This window comes from Colossoma macropomum, unplaced genomic scaffold, assembly GCF_904425465.1.
Source record: "Colossoma macropomum unplaced genomic scaffold, Colossoma_macropomum, whole genome shotgun sequence".
Lineage (NCBI taxonomy): Eukaryota > Metazoa > Chordata > Actinopteri > Characiformes > Serrasalmidae > Colossoma > Colossoma macropomum.
The window spans coordinates 24,451,865-24,479,713 of record NW_023494790.1 but is presented as its reverse complement, the minus strand read 5'-3'; the positions used below and the strand labels follow the sequence as shown (position 1 = coordinate 24,479,713).

At 38.1% G+C, this 27,849-nt stretch overlaps 3 protein-coding genes across 4 annotated transcripts in view; 1 reads left to right on the top strand and 2 right to left on the bottom strand.

Moving 5' to 3' along the window:
- Window positions 1-4,344, bottom strand: part of vwa2 (von Willebrand factor A domain containing 2) — a 35,991-nt gene extending 31,647 nt beyond the window's left edge. The window contains exon 1 of the mRNA XM_036572711.1: window positions 4,235-4,344. The gene's annotated coding sequence lies outside the window, so the exon portion shown is untranslated. The remainder of the gene's footprint in view (window positions 1-4,234) is intronic.
- Window positions 4,345-6,073: 1,729 nt separating this feature from the next.
- Window positions 6,074-16,661, bottom strand: tdrd1 (tudor domain containing 1). Its single transcript, XM_036571728.1, has 25 exons — window positions 16,502-16,661; window positions 16,350-16,411; window positions 16,169-16,229; window positions 15,911-16,028; window positions 15,750-15,825; window positions 15,550-15,636; window positions 15,295-15,474; window positions 14,925-15,068; window positions 14,625-14,793; window positions 14,453-14,539; window positions 14,180-14,356; window positions 13,829-13,936; window positions 12,659-12,829; window positions 11,398-11,646; window positions 11,189-11,308; window positions 10,962-11,069; window positions 10,665-10,835; window positions 10,138-10,479; window positions 9,773-9,889; window positions 8,584-8,700; window positions 7,818-7,985; window positions 7,354-7,665; window positions 6,808-6,885; window positions 6,530-6,570; window positions 6,074-6,136 (listed from the first exon to the last, which is right to left on the bottom strand). Exons 1-25 carry the CDS (start codon window positions 16,659-16,661, stop codon window positions 6,074-6,076), a joined length of 3,486 nt encoding a protein of 1,161 aa, XP_036427621.1.
- Window positions 16,662-20,134: 3,473 nt separating this feature from the next.
- Window positions 20,135-26,930, top strand: si:ch211-225b10.3 (endoplasmic reticulum-Golgi intermediate compartment protein 2). 2 transcript variants are annotated; one of them, XM_036571727.1, is made up of 14 exons: window positions 20,135-20,213; window positions 20,662-20,794; window positions 20,964-21,072; window positions 21,177-21,223; window positions 21,794-21,861; window positions 21,966-22,006; window positions 22,143-22,244; window positions 24,007-24,102; window positions 24,335-24,390; window positions 24,770-24,868; window positions 24,997-25,094; window positions 25,189-25,351; window positions 25,963-26,042; window positions 26,636-26,930. In XM_036571727.1, exons 2-14 carry the CDS (start codon window positions 20,689-20,691, stop codon window positions 26,645-26,647), a joined length of 1,077 nt encoding a protein of 358 aa, XP_036427620.1. In that variant the 5' UTR covers window positions 20,135-20,213; window positions 20,662-20,688; the 3' UTR covers window positions 26,648-26,930. The 2 variants fall into 2 exon arrangements, with proteins under 2 accessions (XP_036427620.1, XP_036427619.1); XM_036571726.1 differs by lacking the exon at window positions 26,636-26,930 and having other exon boundaries at window positions 25,963-26,313.
- Window positions 26,931-27,849: the final 919 nt, after the last annotated feature.

Genomic DNA, 27,849 nt, shown 5'->3' with positions numbered 1-27,849 from the left:
CCTAAACATTGAGCACACATGGCATTAATACAAAAAGACGTATGACGTGGCTCAAAAAACTCTAAATCCAAAATCCGACCAGAAATCTCTGATTTTTAAACTATTATTTCAGGCTTTACAGGGCGACGTACAGCGGCACATGCACACCATATTTAATTTTTTTTTTTTTCTCTCCTGTTAAAATTTTAAAAAGTAATGCTACTTCTTTCAATTTTAGCAAAAAAAAAATTGCATAATGCTGCTTTAACTAAAACTAAAACATTAAAATATAATATATAAACTTTTGAGCAGATATTACTGGTTATCACAATTTTTTGCCACTTAAAATTGGCATCAGAATCACCAAGATATTTGGTATATTGGTCAGTCCCTACATATGTATGCATATAAAAATGCATATACATGCATAATAATTAATAAAATTAGTCAGAGTTTAGGTAAATATGATAAACATTCAGGCATATTCTCCCAAATACATGAAAATACAAGAGTACACACACAAAGAAAGTCAAAAGGAAGGCAGAATATAAAGAAATATCAGAACAGCAGCATGTAAATCACAACATTGCAAGTTGCATCAAGATTGCATCAAGTGCTGTACACAACAGAAATCTGACAGACAGACAGTGGGTAAGATCAGGTCAGAGTGAGCCCTGCTGCCGCCAGAGTGCACTAATCATTGACTTGTGTCTGCTTTTAGGGAGAGTCTTAACCTCAGTGACAGAAAAAGAAGAAGAAAAAGCAACATGACACGACTCATCTCAGCCTTACACACCTCCAGACACTGCTCTGACTCCAGTCTCACTCTTACAGCGCCAGGTCAAAAGTGCATGTCTTCAAGGCCCAAACTTGTGAATCAAATAAAACACTAGTTCATCACATTACCCCACTGAAGGAGAACATACATTGCCCTGGGTGACTGGTTTTCATTGTAGTGCTCTTTTACTCTACTCTCCTGCTTAAAGTCATCTGAAACCACAAGGCTGTCTCTCTGTTAGACAACTGCGGTGATCTTGGGTATTCATTAAGTGGTCAAATTTTACACTATCCACAATGAATAATGCAATGACCACCAAGTCATAGCTTAATCTACTTACAGGAATACTATTACTGACTCCATGAAGTGAAAAAAATGTGTGGCTTTCTAGAGATCTTATCAAGAGGGAAAAATGAAAACAATGCAATCACTGTCACTCAAGGAAAACGTGGTTCACACCATGTTATCAACTTACCTGTATTTAGTCTCTACAGACACACACAAAAAGTTCCTTCAGCTCTATTTAAAGACGAGACTGTGCCAAGGATAGCAATCTAGCATGCTTTTGATGTCGTTCTCAGAGCAACACATTCATAAAAAAAGAACATAAGAAGTGGGGTGGGGGGTGAGGGGTGTTATGTCTACGCCTAGGTTCCAGGTATGAGGAGCAGTTCAAAAGCAGCACTGTTATCAGTTTTGGGATTCAACAAGTTATTATAGATGTGATCCTGAAACAGTCTCCTAAGGAGAGGCTAGTATATGATCCTCTAATGTATAGTTTATCTGTAGACACCTACGTAGAACTGTAAGACATGCTTTCCTACTGATCTTTTAAACATGCACTTAACCATTTTATAGTGCTTGTTGTCACATTCCTCATAAACTCTCTAAAGGCACAAGCTAGCTGGGTGCCAGCAAACAATGTGGACTAGGCAGGTACTAGTGAAGTGGTGTCGCCCACCTGTCGTGGCTACTCAAATCGATACTTTGAAATCAGTGGTCATACTGAATTGCTAAGTAACTACTCTTTGATTGAGAACAGGCCTATACCAGACATCTAGACTTATCTGTCTTGATTGGTAACTACAGTGCCCAAAAGTAGTTCTGTTAGTAAACTTAGTCATTACTGCTGGGTGTAATACTTTCCCTGAATGATGCACATTAAATGATAACTATAGCTTGGAAAGCAATACATAAACTACACATAATTTTCACAGTGTCTCAAGACACTATATGAATGCTAGCCACCAACACTGATCTATGTGGTGTTGGGAGGTCTATTTTGCTGATGTGAAGAACTACCTAAGAGAGCAACACTGAAGGGAATTTTAAGATTTCAGTATGAGGGATTTGAGAGCGGTGCTATAGATGTGGAGGGGAATACGAAATATGAACTGTCACTGTTGATAACAGGAGGCCAATTTCCTGCCCATGAATGGACGTCTGGAAGTGAGCAGTGTCGGCTCCACAGTTCTTATAGAATATAGTCTGTACAACTGATAGGTATCTCAGGCCTAAGCACAGGAGCACCTCTGTGAAACCTGCTATGGAGCCACTTCATGATAACCATCAGAGATCAACATTATAGTAGCAGAGAGAGAGAGAGAGAGAGAGAGAGAGAGAGAGAGAGAGAGAGAGAGAGAGAGAGAGAGAGACAGAGAGAGAGAGAGAGAGAGAGAGAGAGAGAGAGAGAGAGAGAGAGAGATTATCTTTTATCTTTACTCTTGTTTCCTTTAGATTTCTAACATTCCTGCCTAGAGCAACCTTTTCCCCATGTATCTCCATTTCACCACACTTCACTGAGTTGGTGGTGTTTAAGAGAAAAGTCCCTGATCACCTACTGGCAACCAAAGAAAAGTCAATGACAGTTAAAATGACAGTTAAACGCATGCACACATCCCAAATCAATGATTGAAAAATATGCACACTACCCAAGAAAAGTTTGGAATTACTGTTTTAAATCATATATAATCAAAGATTATAATATTGCTAATGCTAATATTCTATAGGGTTAAAATAATTTGTAGCAAGTTATAAAAAAAAGTAAAAAAAAAAAAAAATCAATTTGAGACAAGAAATTACTATCAATAGATAATTAGTTTAAGAACATTTATTTATTAATTGTTTAGTTATCTTTATTACTTTTTTGTCAAATTCATGTCAAATTCTAATTGTTCCCAAATATATGAAATATGTGAATAATTTAAAATTTTTAATTTGAATAAATTTTTTATGGTACACTGCATAAATTAAACTACATCACCCTCATGCAGAAATTAGCTATTCCAAATTTTTTCCACATATATCGAAGATCCGAGATTTTTTTCGAGGACAGTGTGCACTCAGGTGTACACTAGCAAAAGTTCACTGCAGCCACCTGTTTAATCCCCAACTATGCGAGACGGACTCTCTTTTTAACACTAGACCCTACAAGTCATTTTATACTGCTTCTTGCCACAATCCTCAAAAAAATATTCATAAGTAGCTCTCAGAAAACGTTCTCAGTGAGCTCTATTCAGGTTCCTACGATGTATGTTGGTAGCTCAACTATCAACTGTAAGCCACTTTGGGAAAATGGAAAAATCAGCTTAATATTAATAAGAACATCCTTTTATTTAAATCAAGGGTCGCCCTGAAATGTTAAGAGTACTTTGAGTCAGAGTAGGCCTGTTTCTCTTAATGTTGCAAACAGAAAAATCTGCCAAAGGAACCAAATCTGTTCTCACAGTGTGACATGCCAGAAGTTGCCTGTACAGGAGACACATAATTAGAAAGGAAAGCCTCTGGATCCACTTCAGACAGTCAGACTAACCTCCAGCCTCAAAATTAATGGAAACAAATTCTTACTCACTTAGACTAACCAGCAGCTTTTAACTGTCAGCTCTGTTTTGAAGGGGGAAAGTATGAAAGTCTAAGTTCACACTCAGGGTGAAACCAGCTGTTGTAAGACTCAGAGGAGAGAAGTACAGGGCAGAGAGGATGACCCACAGGGCTTTATCTGGATATGCCTTTATTAAGCAATGCAAAAGATACCTAGTCGACCCGAAAGATCAACACAGAAAACATTACGTTTCACTCACAATTCAGTATGCTTGTGAGTCAGCACAGCCTAGCAAACTCAGAGAGAGAGAGGAGAGCTGAGGTAGCAGTCTAACAGTAGGGAAAAGCTTTAGGTGCTACTACCAACGCCGAAATTAGTTAAAAAACCCACTGATTTGTACGAATTAAACCAGACTGTAGTTTTCTGATTAGAGAAAGAGCTTTCGGTCGTCCTAACAGTCCATTCACTACAGTCAAGTGTCCTGTAGCCTGGCTGAAAGTCATACCAATGTTACTGCCCTGCTGCTCCAAACTGTGACAGGTTCCAGTTTCTGTTCATCGGCGCTGATTCACCAAACAAGGCGGCAAACTCACAAGAAACGTCTCTGCTTAAACCTTAAGAACTAAGCCAAGTGGACACAGCCAGACATTTCTTACCTTTTCTCAGCACTTGTTCTGGAGACGAATCTCCTCCGCGGTGTAGGTAACAGGTTGTGTGGAGCAGCAGAGGGCAGCAGCACTTCCACCAGCTAAGGCTAACACTGAAACCCACTGCAGCTCATCCCTCCTCCCCGCCACCCCTCCCTCACCTTATCCCACTGAAAGTCAGCCTCTCCACCAACTCTTACACACACCGATCAGCTCCACTTATAGGAGCACTTCGTAGTTCTGCAATTACAGACCGTAGTCCATCTGTTTCTCTGCACACATTGTTAGACCTCTTTTATCCTGTTCTTCAGTGGTCAGAACCCACATGGACCCTCACAGAGCAGGTACTATTTGGGTGGTGGATCATTTTCAGCACTGCAGTAACACTGATGTGGTGGTGGTGGTGATGAGGATGACCAACACAAACCATGCAGCAGCAGATGAGCTACTGTCTCTGACTTTACATCTACAAGGTGGACTGACAAGGTAGGAATGTCTAATGGCATGGACCGAGAGTGGACAGTGTTTAACAACTCCAGCAGCACTGCTGTCTGATCCACTTGTACCAGCGCAACAAACACTAACACACCACCACCACCACGTGAGTGTTACTGCAGTGCTGAGAATGATCCACCACCCAAACAGTACCTGCTCTTTGAGGGTCCAGGTGGTCCTGACCACTGAAGAACAGGGTAAAAGGGGGCTAACAAAGTATGCAGAGAAACAGATGGACTACAGTCTGTAATTGTAGAACTACAAAGTGCACCTATATAGTAAGTGGAGCTGCTAAAATGGACAATGAGCGTAGAAACAAGGAGGTGGTCATAATGTTACGCCTGATCAGTGTACAACAGTTAGTAGTCTAGGACTCATGTATCTTATGCTGCACTGACTAGCTCTTTGGATACTCAACCTAAACGTTTTGTTTGTGTTGTGCTTTTTACAAACATGTTACAAAGCAGCTTTACAGAAATCCAGAAAGGCCCATAATGAGCAAGCTGTGGGCAACACGAGCAGAAAAACTCAAGAGCCTGAGGAAGAAACACAAAAATTAGATTTGATCGTCCTCTGGGCTCCGTTTACAGTAATCAATGGAGCTTTAAAGGAGCCATGTTGCTAAACCTCTGGATTTTATTTCCCATCTGAAGTCTTACAACATTTGGGTGGGTTTATGTACCAAAAACAGTAAATCATTTCTATATTATTATTTTCAGTCTCTTTATCCCTGTTCTTGTTACTGCACCTGTAAGACATGTAAATTACTTCTGTTCTGACTGGCTTTCAACATGAAATGTGGCTAAACTGCTGGCAGGCTGAATAGACAGATGTGTGTAAACGCTTTGGTTTTTGATGATACACAAAACAATTCAAAATGGTTGTGCTGCAGCTCAGTTTCCTACAACTACTACAAACTCATTTCACAAAAGCAAGAAATAATTTCTCTTCCATGATAGGTGCCCTTTTAAAAAAAAGGCTGAACAAATCTGGATGCCACAAAGCTTTTATGAAGGACATACAAAAACAGAGCGAGATATACAAAGAACTTTATTAAATTTGCTACTAATGTCAAAAGGCCAGACTTCTGTCATAAAACAAGAAAAAATAAGCCTTAAAAATATATACTGATTTTCAGTAAAACAAAAATTCTCTGACAGAGTTTGGCACTGATCAAGGACATTCGGCCTGTACTTTACATTTGTAAACAATACAAACAGGGCTAAGACACGGTACAAGAAACTATGAAGCTTGAAAAGAACTTTTTTTTTTTTTAAACCAAAACTAAGTTAACATTAACTTAGAATTTAAATATAACAGTATCTAGTCACACCTGAAAACAGTCTCAACACATTACTTTTGGTTTCCTTCTGCACGCTTTATGAGCAGTAGGATCAGCTCCTCAATTCTGTCAATCTGGTGGTTGGGGGGAGAATGTGTGGTTAAATATCTTCTTTGGAAAAACCAACAACAACACCAACAACAACACCAACAACAACAACACCAACACCAACACCAACACCATCAACAAAAGGCGTGTCTCAAAGTGAAGGCTGCAGACGAGATAGGAGAGACCTTGCTAGCACTAGTATACAATGGCTCATGCAGTCATGCACATTCAGGCAGCCTGAGCGGCTGTAGGATTTCTCAGAAATGAAGGGTGTTTTTCTCAGCCACTTTCTAAGGATGCTACAAAACAGGAGAGCCTTCAGTGACGTAGCGGCCAAGAAACGCAGTCTTCCTCAGTGGCATCCTTAGCTTTGAGACACGACTTGCATCTCAAACATACGACAACAAAAAAATTCTCACCTTTGGTTTAAGGGCATCACAGCAGCATGAAGAAATTAGAGCTGGAAAAATAAAGGACCAAAGTTGCAAATGAAGCAGGCTTTTCAGCCTACAATCACTGAAAATTGACAATCAATACCACAACCAAATGGCTAGCAGAAATGGCCTAAGAAATCTACATAAACTGATAACGTATTTGTTATTGATGTGTGTCAAAAGCAGTTAACGTTCTTGATTAGGTCAACATGTTCTTGAGCAATACGGTCCAATGTATATTCTAAGCTTCCACCGATACCCACCATTACTGACGCCCTTTGAACCTGCAATGGCCTGTAGCTCCTTATTTTCAACACTGGTCATCACAGTCTTCATTTTTTCTAAAATCAGACATGATAAATGTTGGATAACTGCTCCTCTATGTATGATAACAAGGCTCCCTGCTAAATAACAGCTTTGGGTCGCAGCCGAAAATTCCAGGTGGGACAGCACCTGTGCAGCAAAGCTGTGCAACCTGCAAAGAACTCACATAGAATGTTTTTCCAGTTTCTCTTCTTTTCCCTCCTCAGTTTTACCACAGCTCTTAAACAAGCTTCAGTGATAAACTTTTACTTAAAGCAATTTGTTTTTCCATTTCATACTAGCACAAATAAGAGAAAAAATCTTGTGGTAATGAGCAATTTAACTACACTAAAACAATTACCAGCAAAATCAACAGATTAGAAGGAAAAAAGGTAGTCTTCCATTCATAGCTCAAACATTTTGAATCAATGTCTGCCCTGTTTTACTTTTTAATGTAACAATGACTAAGTATTGTGCACAAAAACTCTAGATTCATGGATACATACTTATCTCCTGACTTCCAGGTTTAGGCTTCTCAGTGTCTGAAGAAGTGTGTTCTGAGGTCTTAGATGTGCTGCCAGCCTGTGCATGGCCCTGACCCTGGGCGAACTCTTCTGCACTAGCCGTGCCTGGAACCTTCTGCAGAGCTCCCAGGATGACGGAGTTGATGTTCCCTCCCAGGCCTGAGTGCTGGGTAAGCATGAGCAGGTTGTAGGTGCCATCAAAACCCTGTACAGAGGCCAGTACCTTGCCACTCAGCTGGACCCCAAAGAGTTCTAGTACCTCAGGAGGCCACACAGTAGGGAAATTCTCTTTACCTAGAAGAAAAATAAAATACTAGTCACTCTGGCAGTGACAAATCTAAACCTCAATCATGTGCTGTAACTTTTATAGTACAGCATCATACAGATCCATTGAGATTCCTATAAGTGAAATGTATGCACCACTGGCACACCACTACTGCTCTTACCTGAAAGAGCACATCTGGCGATCTGAAATGGGTGCTGCAGAAGCTCTTTAGGGATGGGCAGGATGCTAGAGACAGGAATCCTCTCGCAATTCCCATAATCTGCATAAATTACATTGGCATGTGTGCTTGTTGTGTCCAGTACCACAGCCCTGCACCAATTCTTGTCACCTGAAATAGGAACATTTAAAATACATTCACTTAAGTGTTTTAACTATGAAGTGGTGATGGCCCTTCCTATAATCAAAAGCTAATAAACTCAAACATCTGTTGAAAGACCCTTAAAGGCAGCTTTAACCACCATCAGGACAGACCATTCAAAATGAATGTAGAAGTTGTTTAAAAATCCTATATATTCTCTACCATGGAATGTTCACTACGATTCCTCTCTTCACACACTTTAAGAGCAAAGTCACACACTAGAAGCATGTAATTATTTTAGAACAGACATAGAATTACTGACTTAAATTGGAATTCCACCACTGCATGTACACAATGGCATTTTTCCTGAGAGTTAACTGATCTTTAAGAGTCACCTGGAATTTCAATGGCAAAACTATTCACTTAACACAAATTCCAGTCTGTTGTTTAAGTAACACACTTCACTCCACACTTGTAGGAAAGGAACACTGTCTCTGCTGAGTAATGTGTTTGCAGGGACTGTATTATTTAAAAATCAATGATTTGTCAGGATTTTGTGCCACACTATTGACAGGGTCCATTGTCTGACTATGGTTAATGCAATGGTTGATGTTTCAGTGTGAATGACCTGAGAACTGTGCACAACAAGCCGCTCCCGGTAAAGGAACCCTCTGGTTGGGTAAAGCCTGTTTGCTGCAGTACTTTGCCACATCCATCATGACAGCCTGCAACACCTCTATGTTGACTACAGGAAGTGAAAAAAATGGGAAAAAAAAATTAACAAAAACTATTTTATGATGGGAAATATAAACAAAAAACAATAAAGACAGTAGTCTTGCCTGAGAAAATAAAACAAAACCAGGCCCATATTGTCCAGCCAAGAAAAGAAAGCATTACTGACATAAATGCTGTTTGGATTGGCGTAAAGAAAAAGAAAACAGCTGATGGGTTAAGCTTAAACTAATTTGTGAAGACGTTTGCACACGCACAGTGTACATACAACTAATTTCTCATAAAAGGCTGGCACTCGCCTCTGTGGCGGTATGGCCATACATGTCGAGCCGATTTCTTGGGCTTAAATTAAGCCTAGACTTGGACTAAACTGCAGTGCCAATGGTGAATCACCATTGGAAATTCCTTATTCTTCAGTCAAAAGAATATCCTTAACCTTGGTAACCGAAACCAGTTAATTGTCACGTTTAACTAGGCTGGAGAGGAACACATTGCCTAATGGAAAGAATACTTGGGTAATTTTACATACATACATACAATTGCATAATAAATGGTGAGCACTGAGAATTTTTTTAATTTGATTATTACTTTGCCAACCCTCTATCTAAATAACAGACCAATAGTACACTTACTTTTCTAAACAAATTTAGTAGCAAAAAGGAGAACGTTTATAAACTGCATTAAAAAAAAGAGGGATATCTTTTCACCACCATACGTAAAATCACTACGTGTTGGTTTGTCCAGGTAACATTGAGAACAGAGAAATAACTTTTCTAACTATACCTACCATAGTTAACCAGACTACTAGTTATTCTGTATTAAGTAATAATGCACAATAATAATAATGTACTGCACTAAGTAACCAGCTTATTAGGTACATGTTGTACCTACAGTCACAGTCCATTTTCCAGTACATCTACTAATCGCTGACAAAAACACCCAGCAAGTTGCTAGTATCATGCAATAAACTTTTATACAGGTTTAACTTTTTTGACCAACAACATTTAACATTTTAGCAGATATCCTTGCAGAAATCCTGCACATACTATTCTCATAACATCAGTATCAAGACCAAGACTTCTCACCCTCTCTAGGATTCATCACATAGAAGAGACTTGGGCTGATCACTGCTGCCACCTGTGGCTTAAAAGTCTCTCTGCAAGGCAACTCCACAGTCTTCCAGTCCAAAGGGAAGGAGGCGGCTAAACAGGAGAAAACACCGTTACAGCCAAAGTGGTTAAAAATTATCCAAACAATACCTGTTTCTATAGCTCATACAGAGAAACTTATGTACAGATGTACAACAGTCCTAGAGGACCAAGGCAAGTTTAGACCAATGCACTCATCTTCTAATTATCAAGTTCTTTGAAAGATGCATCAGGTGCATTGGACCAAATGCTGAGCAGTGGTTCTTCAGGACTGAATTTTTTGAATTGAGCTTATGTTTTACTTGAAAAGTTTGACTGCGACGTGGCACCTTTTACAGTGATGTTAGCAGGCTGCTCAGCGAGTGATGTTTTCTCAGCGGGGATGTGCATCTGTGCACGAGATGCCTCTTTCAGATCACTAGATTTGTTCTGCTGTGCAGCAGGCTTGTTCCCCTGCCCTGAAGGTTTGGCAAGCTGTTCTGAGATAAGCACAGCAGCAATGTTTTGGCCATTGCATAGCAACTCCACGCCATAGCCTCTCTCAGTGATGGACAGCACCCTGCCACTGAGCTGCTTCCCCACACACAATGCCTGGAACCTCTGCACTGCAGCCTCTTTCCACTGGCCTCCCATAGGCTCAACTCCTACAGACAGACAGATCGATGAAGCAGAAAATAGATCATTTTCACTCATGCAATATTTTAATATTTAAAGAATCTTGTTGACAGATACCTAACCTACACAGTAAAATGTGCAGGATATGTGGTTTTGTCTGCAGCTTGAACATACATAACACTCAAAAACACATACACACACTCAAAAGACATACCTGCAAGACAGCAGCGTATGGCCTGGAAAGGATGTTTGAGTAGGCTGGCATCAATGGGTCTGAGATGGGCAACCTGTACCTCACAGGAGTTCCCATAATCCACAAAGTACACTCTAACCTTTCCATCACCCCCCACGCTCTGCACCATGGCCCTATACCAGCTGCCATCTCCTACACACATAAAAGATAACCACAATGAATATTAACCAGTCAAAGTTAAGAGTCCAAATAAATTCCAAATAAAGCCAATTAAACACAAACAGATGAAGAGGAAAAAAAGTTACAGTAGTGACTGACCACTGAAGAGCGCGCAGCAGGGCTCTCCTACTGCCGGGCTGAAAGGACCCTTCTCGGTATCACAGTGCTTCTTAAGCTCAGAGGACAACTCTGCCAAAGTCTGCATGTCTGTCAATCACATTAAAAAAAGGAATATCAATGGCAACTGACTTCTCAATAGATGCAGTGCAGGCCCTATATGCTTTGGTTTCAAAAGAACGAACAGAATGACAGATGAGCAGCCATACCTTCTGCATTATAATTATAGCAGTAGAATTCCCCAGGATTTTCTAGTACACTGATCACTAGCACCACCTCCTGGCCATCAATGGGAAGTTCAGCACAAGACCACTCCAACTTGTCTACAGCTAAGGAATTAAAATACATGAATGCTTAAAGCTGGAATTTATACCATCATAAATTAAAAGGACTATAAAGGTATATGGTTCAGACTTACCAGGGCTTTCAGAGACAACATCTTTAGCTGCTTCTTTTGCTGTCTCCATACTTCCTAGAGCAGCACAGCCTGTAGCAACGAGCATCTCGGCTACGTTTGTCTGAGGATCACTAGACTCATCGATCATAGAGACTAGAGCAATTCCATCTCGCTGTCCAAGAATTTCCACTTGGATGAAACGGTTACAAACCAGCCGTTTCAGCATCAGTATTACATCCTCTGACCACACGTCTGAGGCAGGCTTAATACCTGTATAAATAGGTAAGTAAGTAAGTAGGTAAATAAGTAGGTAAGTAAAACAATTCTCGGTTTGGTTGACCTCGATTTTTTATTTTTTGGTGCAGTCTATACCTTGTTGGTTGGTTTTTTTTTGGCAATGGTCAGTGATTAAGAAAAAACAGATTTCTGGGTTTTATTAAAATCAACAATTTGGAACATTAAAGAGGACAACACTAAAGAACATGGTAAACAGCTTGCCCTAACATTAAGTAGTAATAGTAGTTTTGTGATATACATGTGTTAGGGTTAGTTGTGAATTGAAATCTGTATGTATATGAATGCATCAACAGCATTGGTTTTCAGACCATGTACAAGTACATATTTTTAGTACTCACTGATAACAAGTCTGATATCATACTGAGTAACCTACTTGAAGTCCATCAGCTAGCTACGTTATATTATTTAACACTACCTCATCTTGAGCAGTGCAGCAGGAATCACATCCGAGGCTAGTGCCTCGAAGGAGCTAGCGTAAGGTTTGTATACTTGGAGTCTTTTGTTTGACTGATGAGTTGAACGGACAATGCCTACTATTTATATACTCGCACTGTGTGAAAACATTCAGTCCATGCTGTGTGAAACACAGCCACTACAGACAGCTCTGTCTATGAACAACTGCAAATAAAGCTGTTTTATTCAAAATAACCTGCTGCACACGGAGTACGGAGCGCACATGCTGAGAAACTGAGCAGCGCTGCTAACACTGAGCACTGAAGCTAAAACCAGGCAATGATGTCTACGGCAGTACAATACTGTCTCTTTCACAGTATTTTACAAAAACAAACAATAAAGTCGGCATATACAGACTTTAATAGCAAACATCAACTTTGTGTCTGGGAAAGTGGTTGTGATTGTACGTTTAAAATAGGCTAAAATCACATCACTTCATACATTCATAAACCATTAATTTACAGAACTACTTTATTACTTTCAAATTGTGTAGTGTGACAAGTCTAAAAGTGGCTGTACAAAACTGCTTTACCTGCTAGGGCACAGGGGATTGCTTGAGTAGCCAAAGTCAACAGTTCCATACTGATGGGTCGCAGGTGATTCAACGGCACCTCTTCTGAGTTCCCAAAGTCTACATAGCCCACACAAACTCGATCCTCAGAAGAATACGCCAGAACTTTGGCCCTATACCACTGATTGTCCTCTGTGATGCAAACAGGGAAAGAGGCACATACACATAACTGAATACTAATTACCACATTAACACTCAAGATGGTAAGAATGTCACCAATGTCCTTAAAGGAACCCCATTTTAATTTTTTTGCGATTTATTTCCTGAGATCATTTTGTAAACTTTTTGTGTTTATATCAAAAACAGTGCCACTTCATTTTTAGTTCCAAAACGCACTTCATCATATTCTTCAGAACTTTCATATTTCATAAGCCACATTCAAAGGGTGGGTTTCATATGAGAGCTGTAACTGTCTTCTTTCCAGTCAAATAGATGGGTTATGTAATTTTAAATCCCTATAATAGATGAAACTGAATTCACAATTTTTTTGTATTTCATGTAGTTACTGAATAATTCGCCTTACGATTTGGTCATGAAAATTCAGATGGACAAAACAAAATATACTCTGGAGAATAAGACAGTGTAAAAATATTTTATTCCAAGCAATTGTGAAGCATTTCTGTTGGTCAATTCATCATAAATTGTTCACACAATGGAAAGGGAAGCTGTGCTCAAATGATGTAGAGAATTAAAAATATAGATTTTTTTGGACAATGACAACATGTAAACATATATTCTGACTGGTGGCCCAGTTTTGTGCTTCATTAAAAAAAATAAATAAATAAATGAATGATGGTAAACTAACGTAGGCTAAATAAATGGACCTGTAAATGTGTTTGTTCTTGCGACATTACAAAAACAAATTTAAAACTTTTTTTTGCAGCTTATTTTCCATATATGGACTGCATGAACTGGGGAAACAATGGTGTGTTCTGAAATATTAATAATGTTTGCTTGTGAGGAATTACAGTTTTCCATGATATGGACTCTTTAAAAGAGAACACGACCACCCTTATACGATTATGGAGGCGCGTGAAGACAAAAAACAAAAACGCGCACACACACAAAAGATACAAAAATACGTCTGTAAACTGCTACTCATGATAATGTGGTAGTCAGACCAAGTCTCACCTGAAAAAAGAGAACAACAGACTGTTCCAGGAGCAGGCCTGAAGTTCTCACTAGCTGGAGTCTTAGTACAATGTTCTCTCAGGCTTATCTGTAACTGCTGGATAGCACCTGCATAAGCAAAGCAATGTCCAAAAACCTCAGTACCACTGCACAGCATATAACACCTTTACATGATGACCTTAATGGATTATCTTTGATAGATGCAAGTTCAGCCACCAATGTTATCATTACAGTAACACTGCAGTCTCTTGAAGATATATGAGCTGCCCTCGGTCATATTGCATCTTTGTATAGGAAGTAAAAGTATTTTTCATTGAACTAAGCAAAGAAGACAGGAAATAGATAACTCACTGGCATTTTCTAGCTTTTGGCAGATGATCTCTGAAGGAGACTGAAGGTGGGTGACTATGGCTGTGAAGGTGTCTCCCACTCCTTGGGTCAGGGGTTCTGGTGGCTGAGCCTCAATGTTCTCATTCTTCCCAACAGACAAACGCTTGAAGTTCTCAAAAGAGGCTGTCATTAAAGAGTCTTCATTTAAAAGAAACAATAGCACACAAAAAAGGATGTTAAACATAAGAATTAAATGTATGATCAAAAATAAATACATTTCTACAAATAACTCACAAATCTCTTGCTCCGTCTGTGGTTTAGTCGGGGTGCTCTCTTTTATGGCGTAACCCTGGTCAATTAGGAGAGTACTCAGGTTCTTACCTGTGGAACAAATAAAGTAAACACATCTGAATGGTGAATTTAATACCACATCACAAGAAGACTACTTCAAATGAACATGCTTTACCAAGCGTGGACAGAGGAGCATCTACAGCAAGCAGGGTGCCACTGTTCATAATGTCTATCACTGTGAAAGTTAGGTTCTTTGCTGCAACCAGCTGTCTCACTGCAATACAGCATTCTCCTGTCCAGCTGCCAGTCACTGCCGTTAGCCCAGCAACACAGCACTGTAAAGCCTGCCAAGTTCAGTTAACAATGGGTGAGCAATGGAAAACATTTATTTGATGACAACAATTAGACATTACATCACTGTCACATCTTCACCAATCAGCAAACAATATTTTAAAAATAGAGAAGAACATCATACACATGGTGGTGCAAGATCAATGTTCTCTGCCAGTGCACGAATCTGGTCAAATGTGACATCTTCCACATTTCCAAAGTCTATGTAGAGCACTTTTGCTGTGTGGCGATCCAAATCAACAGACTCAACTTCACCTCGATACCAATTCTGAAATGAGATACAGAAACGTTAACTTACAGACTTTTATTCACAAACTATTTATAGTAAATATTACAACAATCTACAACGTTCCACACAAGACCAGTTCTAGATGGCATGCAGACTGCTAAAAGAATTATACAGAAGTGTGTGTGTGTGTATGTGTGTGTGTGTGTTGGGGTTAGTACAGTTGCAGGAACAGATTTCACAGAAATCAAAAAAGAACATGAGTAACCTGATCTTGAGAGAATCTGACGGCGCAGAGTTCCCCAACTTCAGGTTTGTACTCGAGTTTATGTGAGTTGCCATAGGTCTTCTGCAGCTCCAATGAGATGGACCTCAGGGTCTCAGTCATCTCTACTGACTGGATGTGGATGAAGAACTTTCCAGGATTCCTCAGTTCCACCACCGTCCCCTTAAAAGACAAAGAATTACCATGCAGTAAAGAACATGTTTAGATGAGGAAGCTGCAGACCCAACTTAAACATACCTGCACTTCATCTCCTTTGGAGATGCTATTCTTGCGTAATTCACGCAGGAATATTCTCTTCGGCTGAACCACATCATTGCTGTTTACCTGGAGGAAGAAAATCTATATAAAGCACTTCATGCAAGATGATGCGCTGTTTAATTGCATAAATTTGTATGCAAGTAAATGTTTACAATAGCAAAATAAAGGTAAGATGATACCTTGGACTCCAAAACACTAGGTCCACTTCCGCAAGGCATGGACAGACACTCTTTTGGTTTATTACTGGTTGAAAGACTAAAACCACACAATTACAATGCAGCGCAAAAGCATACAAATGTCATTAAATTTTTCTAATTTCTTATCCTATCCTAACCAGTACCTTGCATTGTTCTCTGGAGTGCTTGGTTTACATAGGTGCCGATGAGCTTTCCAGTCCTCAGACTGACAGGCTACCGAGCAGTAGCAGGTCTTTTTGCAGCGTGTGCACCTGAGATTGCCTAAAATGTCAAACAAGCTTAGTGACACTGTCAGGAGGGTGCAGATATAGTTTGAAAAAGTCAAATTAATCTTTGCACTCCATTCAAAATGGAATTGCCAGGAAGCAAGACATCCAGCAAATTCAAATTAAAGCACCCACCTCGCTGACCGCAGTAATTACACAGTTTGACCATTACCGAGGTAGCCAAAGGTGCATCTCTCTATGAAGGGAAAACATTTCTGGTTGCAACACTTCATAATAAAACAGTTTTTTTCGTGTTTTAAAAAGGAAGTATATGAGACATTCTTTATATATAAAAACAAATAATTAAGATACATACAGCACTGTTTTCCTTTACTGCCACCAAACCATTCTCCTTTCTGTTGGCTTCAGTTTTGAGTACTAAATCAACATGGACAGAACTGTTACTGAACATTCAAGGTGGACTATATTTTGCCCGTAGCCTACACTTCATTCTTATCCACAGCATACCATCTAGACTGTCGTTCGTTGGAGGCCATTCTTGAGAACTGGCGCCTAAATCATTAAATACCGGGCTCTGATTTCTAGTCATCACCAAACCAGGACCAGTTGCAGGTCTCCTCAACGGCAGGTTCGGCCTAACCAGTGATGGCGAAAAGGCGCGGTTCATTTTGTCCGAGCTTCGCTGCTCTACAAGAGACAAATCAATCAATCGTTACTCTCAAGTGTAAGCAGCGTTTCATATCGACATAAATGCAACTTCAATTTGAAATACCGACAGAGTCTTTTTTTAATATCATTACTTGTATATTTCCTAATTTTTTAGATTAATAATCTAATAGTGATGAGGATAGTCTTTGGTCCACGTGTGCGGACGTTAGCTAAAACTGAGATAGGTTAACTATGCTAAACTACAACACGCACGATGTTGCTAAAATACTCATTTGAAATGCCAATAAGCGTTTCAGTCAGGAAACGAGACCAGTTTTCTACGTCAATATATTAAACCACAGCATGGTTACAAATGTGCCTTAACGCTTTTCTTCGTGTGGAAATGACATTTAGGTAGTTACTAATGTTGGGTTTATAACTAGCACATGTAGCTTAGTTCGCAAAGCTAGCCAGCGTTAGTCAACTGTCGTTGTGTCTGGCTAGCAGTAAAAGCGGCTAACGCGTTGGTTAACACAAACAGCACTAAACTGAGATCACGGCGAATAATATCATTTTCACTTTACGGTGTCTCTGTCGATAGCGGGTAGATACTGCTTTAAAATATCCAAAGGTAAGTTTTAATTTACCTGATATAATATCTGTTAAAATGACCTTAAACTTGAGCTGAGGTTGGTGACGAAGACACGTGGAGAGAAAACCGCATCGCAGCTCTTATAAAGAAAGTGTTCTTGCGCACGGAGGCGTTTTCAGACACTGTAGTGCCCCTGGAAAATCAAATGAACTGTGATGAGGTCCGTACAGAGATTTCTGTTTTTAAAAGTCTATATAGAGCCTAAGTAACTTACATTTCCACACCAGTTTTTACCTTCTCTTTTTTGTTGTGGCAGCATATTCCGGACCTTTTTCAAATTCAAATGCAAATTTAAAAAAGCTAATTCAGTCGCGTGTTCATTTCCCATGTGAGTGTGGAAGATATAATTCAAATTCACATGCAAAATGTGTATTTGCATTTCTGTGTATAATGGCTGGAATAAGTTCATTAATTATTAATATGGGAAAGCAAAGTGCTTTGACACTTAATTTTCCTTGCCTTAATGGTCTGACTCTGGCATATTAAAAATGAATAACAATCGCTCATTTGTAATTGCATTTCCTCATCATGGCTGTCAACGAGGCTCTCCTGTCAGTCAAATGCTGGGATGGATGGGAGGTGGGGAGGGACTTAAGTAGTGTGGGCGTGTTTTAAGGAGAAGTGCCGAAAAAGTAAACTTTGGCGGAACCGGAGGTTTAGCAGCCCTGTTTGACTTTGCATTTGAATTTGAAATAAAGTCCGGAATGTGCTGCTCCTCCTCGCAATCCATATATTTAAAATAATCGATCAAACTCTATAATGACTCTGAATGGTTTCGAAGTTCTTCCCTTGTCTTCTTCTGGCGGATTTCTGGCAGACTGTGAAACCAATTAAGAGTGTTTTAAAATTACGTAGTTTATTATGGTTGATCAATAAAAGTTTAATGGGGAAATTTTTTGCAGAATTTGCTCTTTCATTACTGCCCACCTGACTCTATTAGACGAATGAAACCATGATCGGTGAATTTCACTTCACTTTCCTCATTATTAAATTCAAAACCTAATATCATGCGGATTTGGTGATAAATTAAGATGGTTCATCCAGGGAATTAATTAGCGCAACTTAACAATGTCCAGAGTTTATACAGCGCTCTTCTACAGTGTGAATTGTGAACTGTATGTGTTTCTGAACTCTTGCTTCCCACCAAACAATGGCTGCCCTCTCCGCGTAATTTTAGGAGGAGTAATATTGCACAGGTGTGTATAACACCTGTAAGAGTTGGAGACAGTCAGGATAGTGCAGTCATTTTGTTAACATTTTCATGTTGTTTACAGTGAGAGATAGATACAGTCATGCATTAATGAATATACGCTAGCCACACATCAGAAATATGCAATTCAGAAACCTTTAAAAGCACTGCCCTGTGTTCGTCCAATTACCTCCGCTGCTGTAATACTGAAGTCTTTTTTCTGTTTTCGTCTGTCATTGTAAATTCACTACAATACCCAGCATGCCTTATGCAAATATGTACTACAAACTACACACTGTAATACAAATATCCTTACTGCCATGATTTTGTACACGCTAAAATATAGATATGTTGTTTAGCTTCCCCACAGTAATATAAACTACTATCTAGATTCTTTGTACGTTAGCCAGTTGGTTGGAGAAAAAAAACAAAAAACAAAAAAACATTTCAAGCAGTCTGCCCTCAAATTCTTCCCACTTCTAAGATTTTAAATATTGCAAGTCTTTAAACCAGAAAAGAGACTTCAGTGTACCGCTGTAGAAAGTAAGTAGGCATATATATATATATATATATATATATGTACATGCATATATGTACACACACACACATATATATATATATACAATATATATATATGTGTGTATATATATATATGTATATATATGTAGATACATTTTTATACACATATATATATATATATATATATATATATATATATATATATATACGTATGTATGTATGTATGTACATATGTGTGTATGTATGTACATATGTGTGTGTGTATATCTACTCTATCCCACCCTGTGACTTATAGTTTAAGACAAGTTTCAGTTTCAGATCTGATCATAAGATTCAAGTGGCCTATTAGAGTGCAGGATTCCGCTAGCCAATCAAAGTGCAGTTTTTAAACAGTAAATCATATTGCAGGATGGCCAATCAGAGTACAGGTGGGGAAAAATTTACTAGCCAATCAGATTGCAAGATTGGTGCTTTTCAGGGCACAAGATTAGGCATATTTCCGTTATAGTCTTAAATGATTACTGCTATAGTATAATAAAGCTGTCACAGGAAGAGGATAATTAAACTGTTAATATCAATAGTCTGTCAGCATTAGTGATGCTTCATTGTCTAAAACAACCTTTTTAAATTAACTTTGGGCAGCATTCTAAACTTAATGTCTGTGGCCTGGCCAAAAAGGGGCTCAATCAATTGTTTGGTTTTCTTGCTCTCTGGCTTTACCTCTGCCTTCCTATTGCAGCGTTGGCTGAAGCTGTTGGCTTGGCTGAAAATGTACACTACGCACTATAAGGGTTTGTATATGACAGAGAGTAATCCTTTTAAAAACAAGTTTTAGCATGTTGTAGTTAAGAAATCCTATTTGGTTGTTTGATTGCCGTATGATATCATACCGGTATGATCACTTGCGTATGTGTTTTTGCTTTCACCTAAAACAGAAGTTCCCAATTGTAGTGCTGGGGAAAATCTACACCATCACATTTTTTTGTGCTTTCCCTAATCTAACACAGCAGATTCAACTCTGTAAATATATTTAAAAACTACTCATGTGCTGGGTTGCTTAAGTTCAGCCCTTCCTGCTTGTGAAGTACTATCTGAAGTTTTGTTTGACTGGAAAAACCAGCTGTTTCACAATGCGGCAGTGAGTAGATGAGGTGTTTGCTTTGTGGCAGGTGAATGACTGTATTTTCATACTGTCATTTTCTTCAGATGCGGTAAGAAACAGAAACTGTCTAATTTATTTTCTTGCTTGCACTCTAGTTGCCCTTTAGTCTTTTATTTGAGAATGAAAGAGTAGACTACTCTTGTCCTTTGCTACAAGTTTTATAGTAAATATTCTGCAGCACATACTGTATGCTAGCTGTTGATCATTTCTAATCCTTTCTAAGCAGTTTTACAAAACTCAGTATATAGGAGTCTTAGACCAGTTAATGTCTTGTTGTACAATAATAAAACATTTGCTGATAGGTGCCGCTTAAATGTGATTTTGCAGTAATAAATTGTATACATGTATGTAGTTACAGTTGTCAGTTTTACTCACATATGTGCACATATTTTGAATTTTTATGTCAATGTATACACCATTTGCTTAACAGTGCTGACTAAGTTTTGTGTTTATATTTAAAGAATACTTTTCTGATGTAAAGTCGGTTGCTTGCACAGGTTCATTGCAGGGGGGTTATTTGAACAATGAGACGACTGAACCGTAAGAGGGCTCTCAGTCTAGTGAAAGAGCTGGATGCCTTCCCTAAAGTGCCAGAGAGCTATGTTGAAACATCGGCTTTTGGGGGAGCAGGTGAATATAAATTATCTCTATGGACATATACTATATGGATTATTTTTTTTTATCTCAAAAGCATTCATCTGCAGAACAAGTAGTTCCTATTACTATCTCCAAAACAGAATCTGAAATGGTGTAAAGTCTGAGGAGCTAATAACTGTATACTGTCCATATTTTCTTCCAGTGTCATTGACTGTTTTTGCGTCCATGGCACTTCTGACCGTTTTGGAATTCTTCGTGTATCAAGACACATGGATGAAATATGAGTATGAAGTGGATAAAGACTTTTCCAGGTTTGCCGACTTAAGTTTCATTCGTACAAACAGTTTTTTTTAACAAAATTGAACTATTAAACTATTAAAAAACATATTTTTGCTTGTTACCTTTTCCTTGACAGCAAATTGAGAATAAACATTGACATCACAGTTGCGATGGAATGCCAGAGTAAGTGTTTTTGTCCCAAAATAGTAATCTATGCAAATCTTTGGGCACAAATATGCTAATGAGCAAGAGTCAGAGAACACCTTTCATTGTTTATTTAGTTTCCAATCAAAACAACAGTTATTCATTTTTGTATTCATTTAAATGCATCTTAACTTAACTTAAAGGCTGAACTTTGGAGGTGTGGAAAAATATCCCTGCAGATTTCTTTGAAAGCAAATCTGCTGAAAAGATTGGAAGCTGTAATAAAGGCAAAGGGTGGACACACTAAATACTTAAAAATGTTGATATAATATTTACTTGTTGAGGCCTGTATTTTTCTTTTATATATATATAAAATATATATATATATATATATATATATATATATATATATATAATATATATATATATATATATATATATAATGAATAACTCAATGGCCATTTTGACTAGAGATTAAATAAATTAAAGATCATCTCTGACTTTTGCTTAACTTGTAGGCAAATGGTGAGGATCTTTCATGAATGTTGAAAGCAGAATTTTAGTCTCACTTTTACTGATGGACCTTCTGTATTTCCATGTTCTGAACAGTGGTTGGGGCAGATGTGCTGGATCGGGCAAACACCATGGTTTCTTTAACGGAACTCAGATACGAACCTGTGAGTGGGATTGGTCATTAACGTAAATTATGTCTATTTTGTAGTTCTCAGTTTCGAGTAATTCTGGTTGACCACTCTTCTTAATTCATTTTCTTTTCATGTAGGTAAACTTTGAGCTGAACCCTTGGCAAAGGTTTTGGCAAAAGTAAGCCAGACTTAATATGCTGAGAAATAATTTGCTGAGACACTTTTGTAATGGAACAAAGACTTTTGATTTTAAAAAGTTGCCCTGTACGTTCTGCTGCATGATTAGTTCTTCTTTCTCTAATTTAAAATTGTAGGACATTGTTGCAATCCCAGAGCAAACTCAGAGAGGAGCAATCCCTTCAACATGTGCTTTTTAGGGATGCAGTAAAGGAGTTTCTCTTTCCCCCAGTTCTGCGGTATGTTTTTGTCATTTCTACTAGATTGGCATGTCAAACTCAGTCCCTGGTGGGCCACAGCTCTGCAGATATCGCCATTTTTGCCTGTCTAACACTCTGAATTCGGTTTATGTAATTTCTAGGTACTGTGCACTGTCAGTAGTTCTCAGCCTTGCTCCTAATAATACCATTGCCCTGCAAATTGTAGTTTCCTATGCTCCCAACAAACATGTACAGCTAATGCACTAATTAACGAGCCCTTCCTGTGTTAAAGAAAACATAACAACATAAAGGGCAGTGGTACTCCAGAACCAGAACTGAGAACCACTGCAACAGATAAACACATGATGATAAAGTAATATAAAAACTGCAATGATAAACTTTAAACTGTATTCAAATGTCTAGTTATGAGGGTAATGTTATTCACTGAATAACATTTTGTGCTAAACAGTAGGAGGACATACAGGAAGGTTTATGAATGCTACAGATATGTCCGCTTTAATGACAGTTACAACTCACATTGTAGGACATTCATCAACATCAATATTTGCTCATGCTGATCATAGCATGATGTTACAAGAACAACATTCTGAGAACATTAAGCAACAGCCATATTTAGTTCATCCATCCATTTAGAGCTGGGTATGGCAACAATATAATATTGCAATAGTTCAAGAAATTTTCACAATACACGAGATATCACAAGATTTATTTTTTCAGGCCTTTGATCAGTTGAACAGAGAAAAAAGGACTAGAAGTGCTACATTTTAAAATACTTTCAAAAACTGTGAATACAGTGATTTTTATTCAATATTTGGAATACTGTGTTGCACAAAACCCAGAGGACTTATTTTCCTCTTTATAATGAAACATGCAGTTGGTCAGTGTTCTACAGGTACTGAGGATATGCATGATATGTGCAAAAAGCATATTACATTGTATTATGATGTAATTTATCACAATAATGATATATATTATCATATTGCCCAGCCCTAAATCCAAGTTTAGCAAAAACTGTTTGAAACAACATAGTTTTTCATGTGCTAAAATGTTTATCATAATTGTATGGAGATGTTCTTGGAATGTTGTGAGAACATCAGAAAAGATATTCTTTATACTATCTGTGGGATCCTAGTCAAGTCAAGTCAAAGTTTATTTATGTAGCGCTTTTTACAACAGGCGCTTTATCACAAAGCAGCCTTGCAGAAAATTCTGGGTCCAAGCCCCCATGAACAAGCCAATGGCAACAGTGGCAAGGAAAAACTCTTTAAGAGCAAGAGGAAGAAACTTTGAGATGAACCAAGACTCAAAAGGGGAACCCATCCTCCTCTACTTGACACCGGATAGGAAAACAATAACATAAATGAAACATGAGCAGAGAATAAGGTTTGACCATTAGTAGAAATACGGAAAAGGGGGCAGAGCAGGAGAAGCAATGGCTGTGATTAAATAATTGGAGTCTGTGCAGCAGCAGTATCATTAGGAGGGTCAGTTCATGAAGGTTAGGTTTGCACAGCGTTGTATGGCAGGAAGCTCCATGGTGGTCAAACTGGTCCAGGAGGCTGACGAGCAGTGGGCACCAGTTCAAGGCAGAGAAAATAACATTCTGAAAACGTCCTAATGGGGTCATTTTGTCAGCTGGGCAAGCAGGGATTGGGGTACTTTTTAAACAAAAGTTTTTAAAGAGAATGTATTGGGTTTGGATTGCAAATCTATTGGGCTCTCAAGAATTAGGCACAAATGTAATAAATGAATCTTGACATGCTGTTTGTTGCCCTCCCAGAAGTGATTCTCTTTCTGGATCTCTCAATGCCTGCAGAATACTTGGACATTTCTACGTCAACAAAGTCGAGGGGAACCTCCACTTCACGCTGGGCAAGTATGTGTGCATATATACATGTGAGAACTGTAAACCCTGAACTTTTTTTCAGGATTTTTATTATGTGCTGCCAAAATGTTTGAAGGTGACCTGATGGTTAAAACAGAAAATCATCTGAAAGCTGGGAAATGTGTGTATTGCTAAAATATTATAGTGCAATTATTTACCTCAATATAATTTGCACATATCCAAGATCTGATTACATGTCATGATTTTCTTTTTCCAAATGCAGGGCCGTACATTATTCTGGAGGTCATGCACACTTTGGGTCTTTACTCACAAATAATGGTGAGATCCCTCTGCTAGACCAACTAGATTATATAGACTAATCTATTTGATTGTACAAGACTGAATGAGTTCATTTGTTCTTGAATATAATACAATTTCTGAAATTATGCCGTCCTTCTTTGGCTTTGCTATAATGAGACTGTGGGAAAAAAATCAAGGACAGTTCTCTGAGGATTGGACATAGAATACCTTATTCTGAAAATGTCCACTAGGTGGTGAAATGTCCATTTGTTAAGTCTACCTTTCTTTTTTCACTCTTAAAGTGCTATTTATTTATTTCCCATAGGATACAGCAGTTTAGCATGAAAACTGGTAAATAGTTAATATATTGTCATTCAGTTTTAGATAGCAAATTACCAAAAAGTCTCTTGTCTTACAGTTCAAAACTTCTCGCATCGAATAGACCATCTTTCCTTTGGAGAAGTTGTCCCAGGACGCATCAATCCTCTGGACGCTACAGAGAAAATTACATTAGAACGTATGTATCCTTAGTAGTGCTTTAAGCACAGTTAACTTATTTGGTAGGTACTGATAAGACCATGCTTTGTTTACGCTATTATGCTTTTATATTAGCTTTGTTTTTTGCTTTTATATCTTTTTGTGCAGGGGAGCAGCGGTTTCAGTATTTTGTCACTATTGTTCCTACCAAACTGCGGACGTCTGAGCTATCTATAGACACGCATCAGTATTCTGTCACAGAGCAGGTAAACTATCCACTCATATTTACACTTTGATTGTAATTGCACATTGGGCTGGTTCATGTGTGGCTGTATCTTTGAAATGTCACCTGTGATGCAGGAACAGGTAATAAACCATACATCAGGCAGCCATGGTGCATCAGGAATCTTTGTGAAGTATAAGCTGAACCCTCTGATGGTGAGAGTGACTGAGGAGCACATGCCTATAGGAAAGTTCCTTGTGCGGCTAAGTGGAATTATTGGGGGCATCTTTTCCACCTCAGGTAAGTGTACACACCAGACGTGGTAAAAACTAGTTTATTTATGCAAGTACGTGTACTTAAGCAAAATCTGAATGGGTGTTCTTTCCTGAGTGTTTCCAATATATAATACATTTAATTCTATTACGTCTTACTGAGTCAGTTTTAGTCAGTAGTTATGTAGTAGTTATTAATTACTTTTTTGCTTTTAATTTCATTCCGTTACATTGCTGACAGCAACTGTACTGCTTTATGATTGAATACACCCTGACTTTGTAGGTTCATTTTAGGCCAAAATTGCATCAAAAAGAGAAGAATAGAAACTTCAGTTCCTGTGCTGAGAAGTTATACTGCAGTTCTACAGGTTACTCAGTACTTAAGTAGTTTTTTACCCTGGTACTACTTCTACTCAAATTGTTTTTGGAAAGTTACTTTCATTTTCATTAAGTCATTATTTCACTGTATTTAAAACAGTTTTACTTGAGTGTAGGTCTAAATTATTCTACCCATCCTAACACATACGTATATATTTTTTCTGAATGTAAATGGCCTTGAGAACTTCACAACATCCCTTTAACATTGCTGTGTGTTTGCATGACTGACAAAGATTTTACATCTGTTCTCTCCTGTTATAGACTTGCTCCACAGGCTGGTTGGCCTTTTTGTGGACATTGTATGCTGTCGCTTTAATCTAGGTGCCTTAAGGCCAAGACAGGTGAGCTATAATGCCATGACTGACTATCACTCTCATAAAGAGCATATATGAACAATATACTGTATATATGACCACATCTCTGCCCAACCTCACTCTTCGAGGTCTGCCACCCTACAGAGTTTAGTTCCAGCCCTGATGTAACACACTTGATCCAATAATTAACTGTATCATTAGGTCCAGTAACATTTCGTTTGCTGTCATGGAAAAACGTTGTATCTCCATTTTTGTCTTTTTTTTGTTACTTTTTATCCATAATTTGAACATTTCAGGTACCCTGTAAAATGTGCTAAAAAGTCATGATGGACAGACCAATAGAAATAATCTAAAATTACTTGGGGAAAAAAAATCACATTACATTAACCTCCATTATAAGAATGTCTCTTCCTCCTAAAGTTACCATTTTGAAGGTACAAGGTTTTGTTCCGTTAGCAATGATTTGAGTAGTAGAACCAGTTGTGTTGGAGTTAAACCCTTCACTCTGATAGATCTACAGCACTGGGTTTGAGTTCACTGTATTAGTCTTTCTGTTCTGAATTTATGTTGTTCACCTGAGGCAAATGATAATGATATGAGTTTTCACTTTCTCCCTTAAGGTCCTGTCTTAATCTCAAGATGGAAAATAAAAAAATAAGGGTGCTTTGTATGTAAGTGTATATGTAAGAAGGTTTTTTCCAGTGCTTTTTAATAGCTCCGTTATTACCTAAGGATAATTTAACTTTTTTTAACTTATTTTCTTTAAACTGTGTTGTGTTATGATTTTCATTAGGCACTCAGAGAAAGATCATATTTTTACAGTTTCAGGTCCAGAAGCAGTTTTATTTGCAATTTTGTGTCTTATATTCAACACTTTGAATTAATGTTGTGTTAGATCCTAACTGCTCAATCCCAGATGACCCATTCAGTGAAGCAAAGAACGGCAACCCCACAGTTTGCCATTAAAATAAATAAATAAAAAGTATTTTTGAGCATTTTATAATTACCTACATTTGAGTCTTACCAGAATAGTTTCTTGAAGAAGTATTTTTCTTTCTAGTCAAGCATTGTCAAAGGTAAGACTAGTGTTAAGGGAGTTTTCAGTTTTTCACCTCTGCAAGACCAACACCACCACACCTTCTCTCCTCAATGAAAAACACTCCTTGAAACGTTTTCCCAGAGCATCCTAAAATAGGATTCCTAATGCAGATTTTGGTTTCATGCTTTCTCTGTAAGGCCTGTAAAATGCCGCAATAAAGTCAACATTCCTACACTTATAATCTGTGTAAATATTGCCTCAAATCTCTTCTGGAAAGTTTGCTGTTGTTTTTAGATTTCCTCCACATGTCTTCTTTTGTTTTATTATAAAAGACTCATTAAAAAGTCTTGTACTACTAAATGCCTCATGTGGTTTTATGTCCCAAAAATATAATTAATTTTTTAATTTCACATAACAATTTACAACCCCTCTTTATACATTAGCATAAGGCAAACTATGTAACTGTGTCTTTAATACATATTCTATTCTGAAACACTCACAACTTCAGTATGAATGGGTGGGGCTAAACTGCTGTAGGCTGAATATGTGGATATATGTAAATACACTGATTTTTGTGTGACATCACAACCATGATGTATTCAAAACGGACTGTTTTTGCAACGTTGTTTCCTTATATCTACTGTATAGACCGATGACTAAACAGTACGTTTTGAAACTTTAGCTGACAGTGTTTAGGCATTACATCAATACAGATTTTAATGGTATTAATTTAAAAATCATTTATGATGTCTTTTAAATAATCACTGATAAAACACAATACTGTAAACGCCATTA

Coding starts and splice junctions, on each gene's coding strand:
- tdrd1 (XM_036571728.1), bottom strand. CDS start 16,661: ATGAACCGCGCCTTTTCGCCATCACTGGTTAGGCCGAACCTGCCGTTG. Junction 11,070..11,188: donor CTATAATTATAATGCAGAAG/GTATGGCTGCTC, acceptor TGTGATTGACAG/ACATGCAGACTTTGGCAGAG. Junction 6,886..7,353: donor ACCTGGAAGTCAGGAGATAA/GTATGTATCCAT, acceptor GTCTGATTTTAG/AAAAAATGAAGACTGTGATG.
- si:ch211-225b10.3 (XM_036571726.1), top strand. CDS start 20,689: ATGAGACGACTGAACCGTAAGAGGGCTCTCAGTCTAGTGAAAGAGCTG. Junction 20,795..20,963: donor ATCGGCTTTTGGGGGAGCAG/GTGAATATAAAT, acceptor ATTTTCTTCCAG/TGTCATTGACTGTTTTTGCG. Junction 24,869..24,996: donor AGAGAAAATTACATTAGAAC/GTATGTATCCTT, acceptor CTTTTTGTGCAG/GGGAGCAGCGGTTTCAGTAT.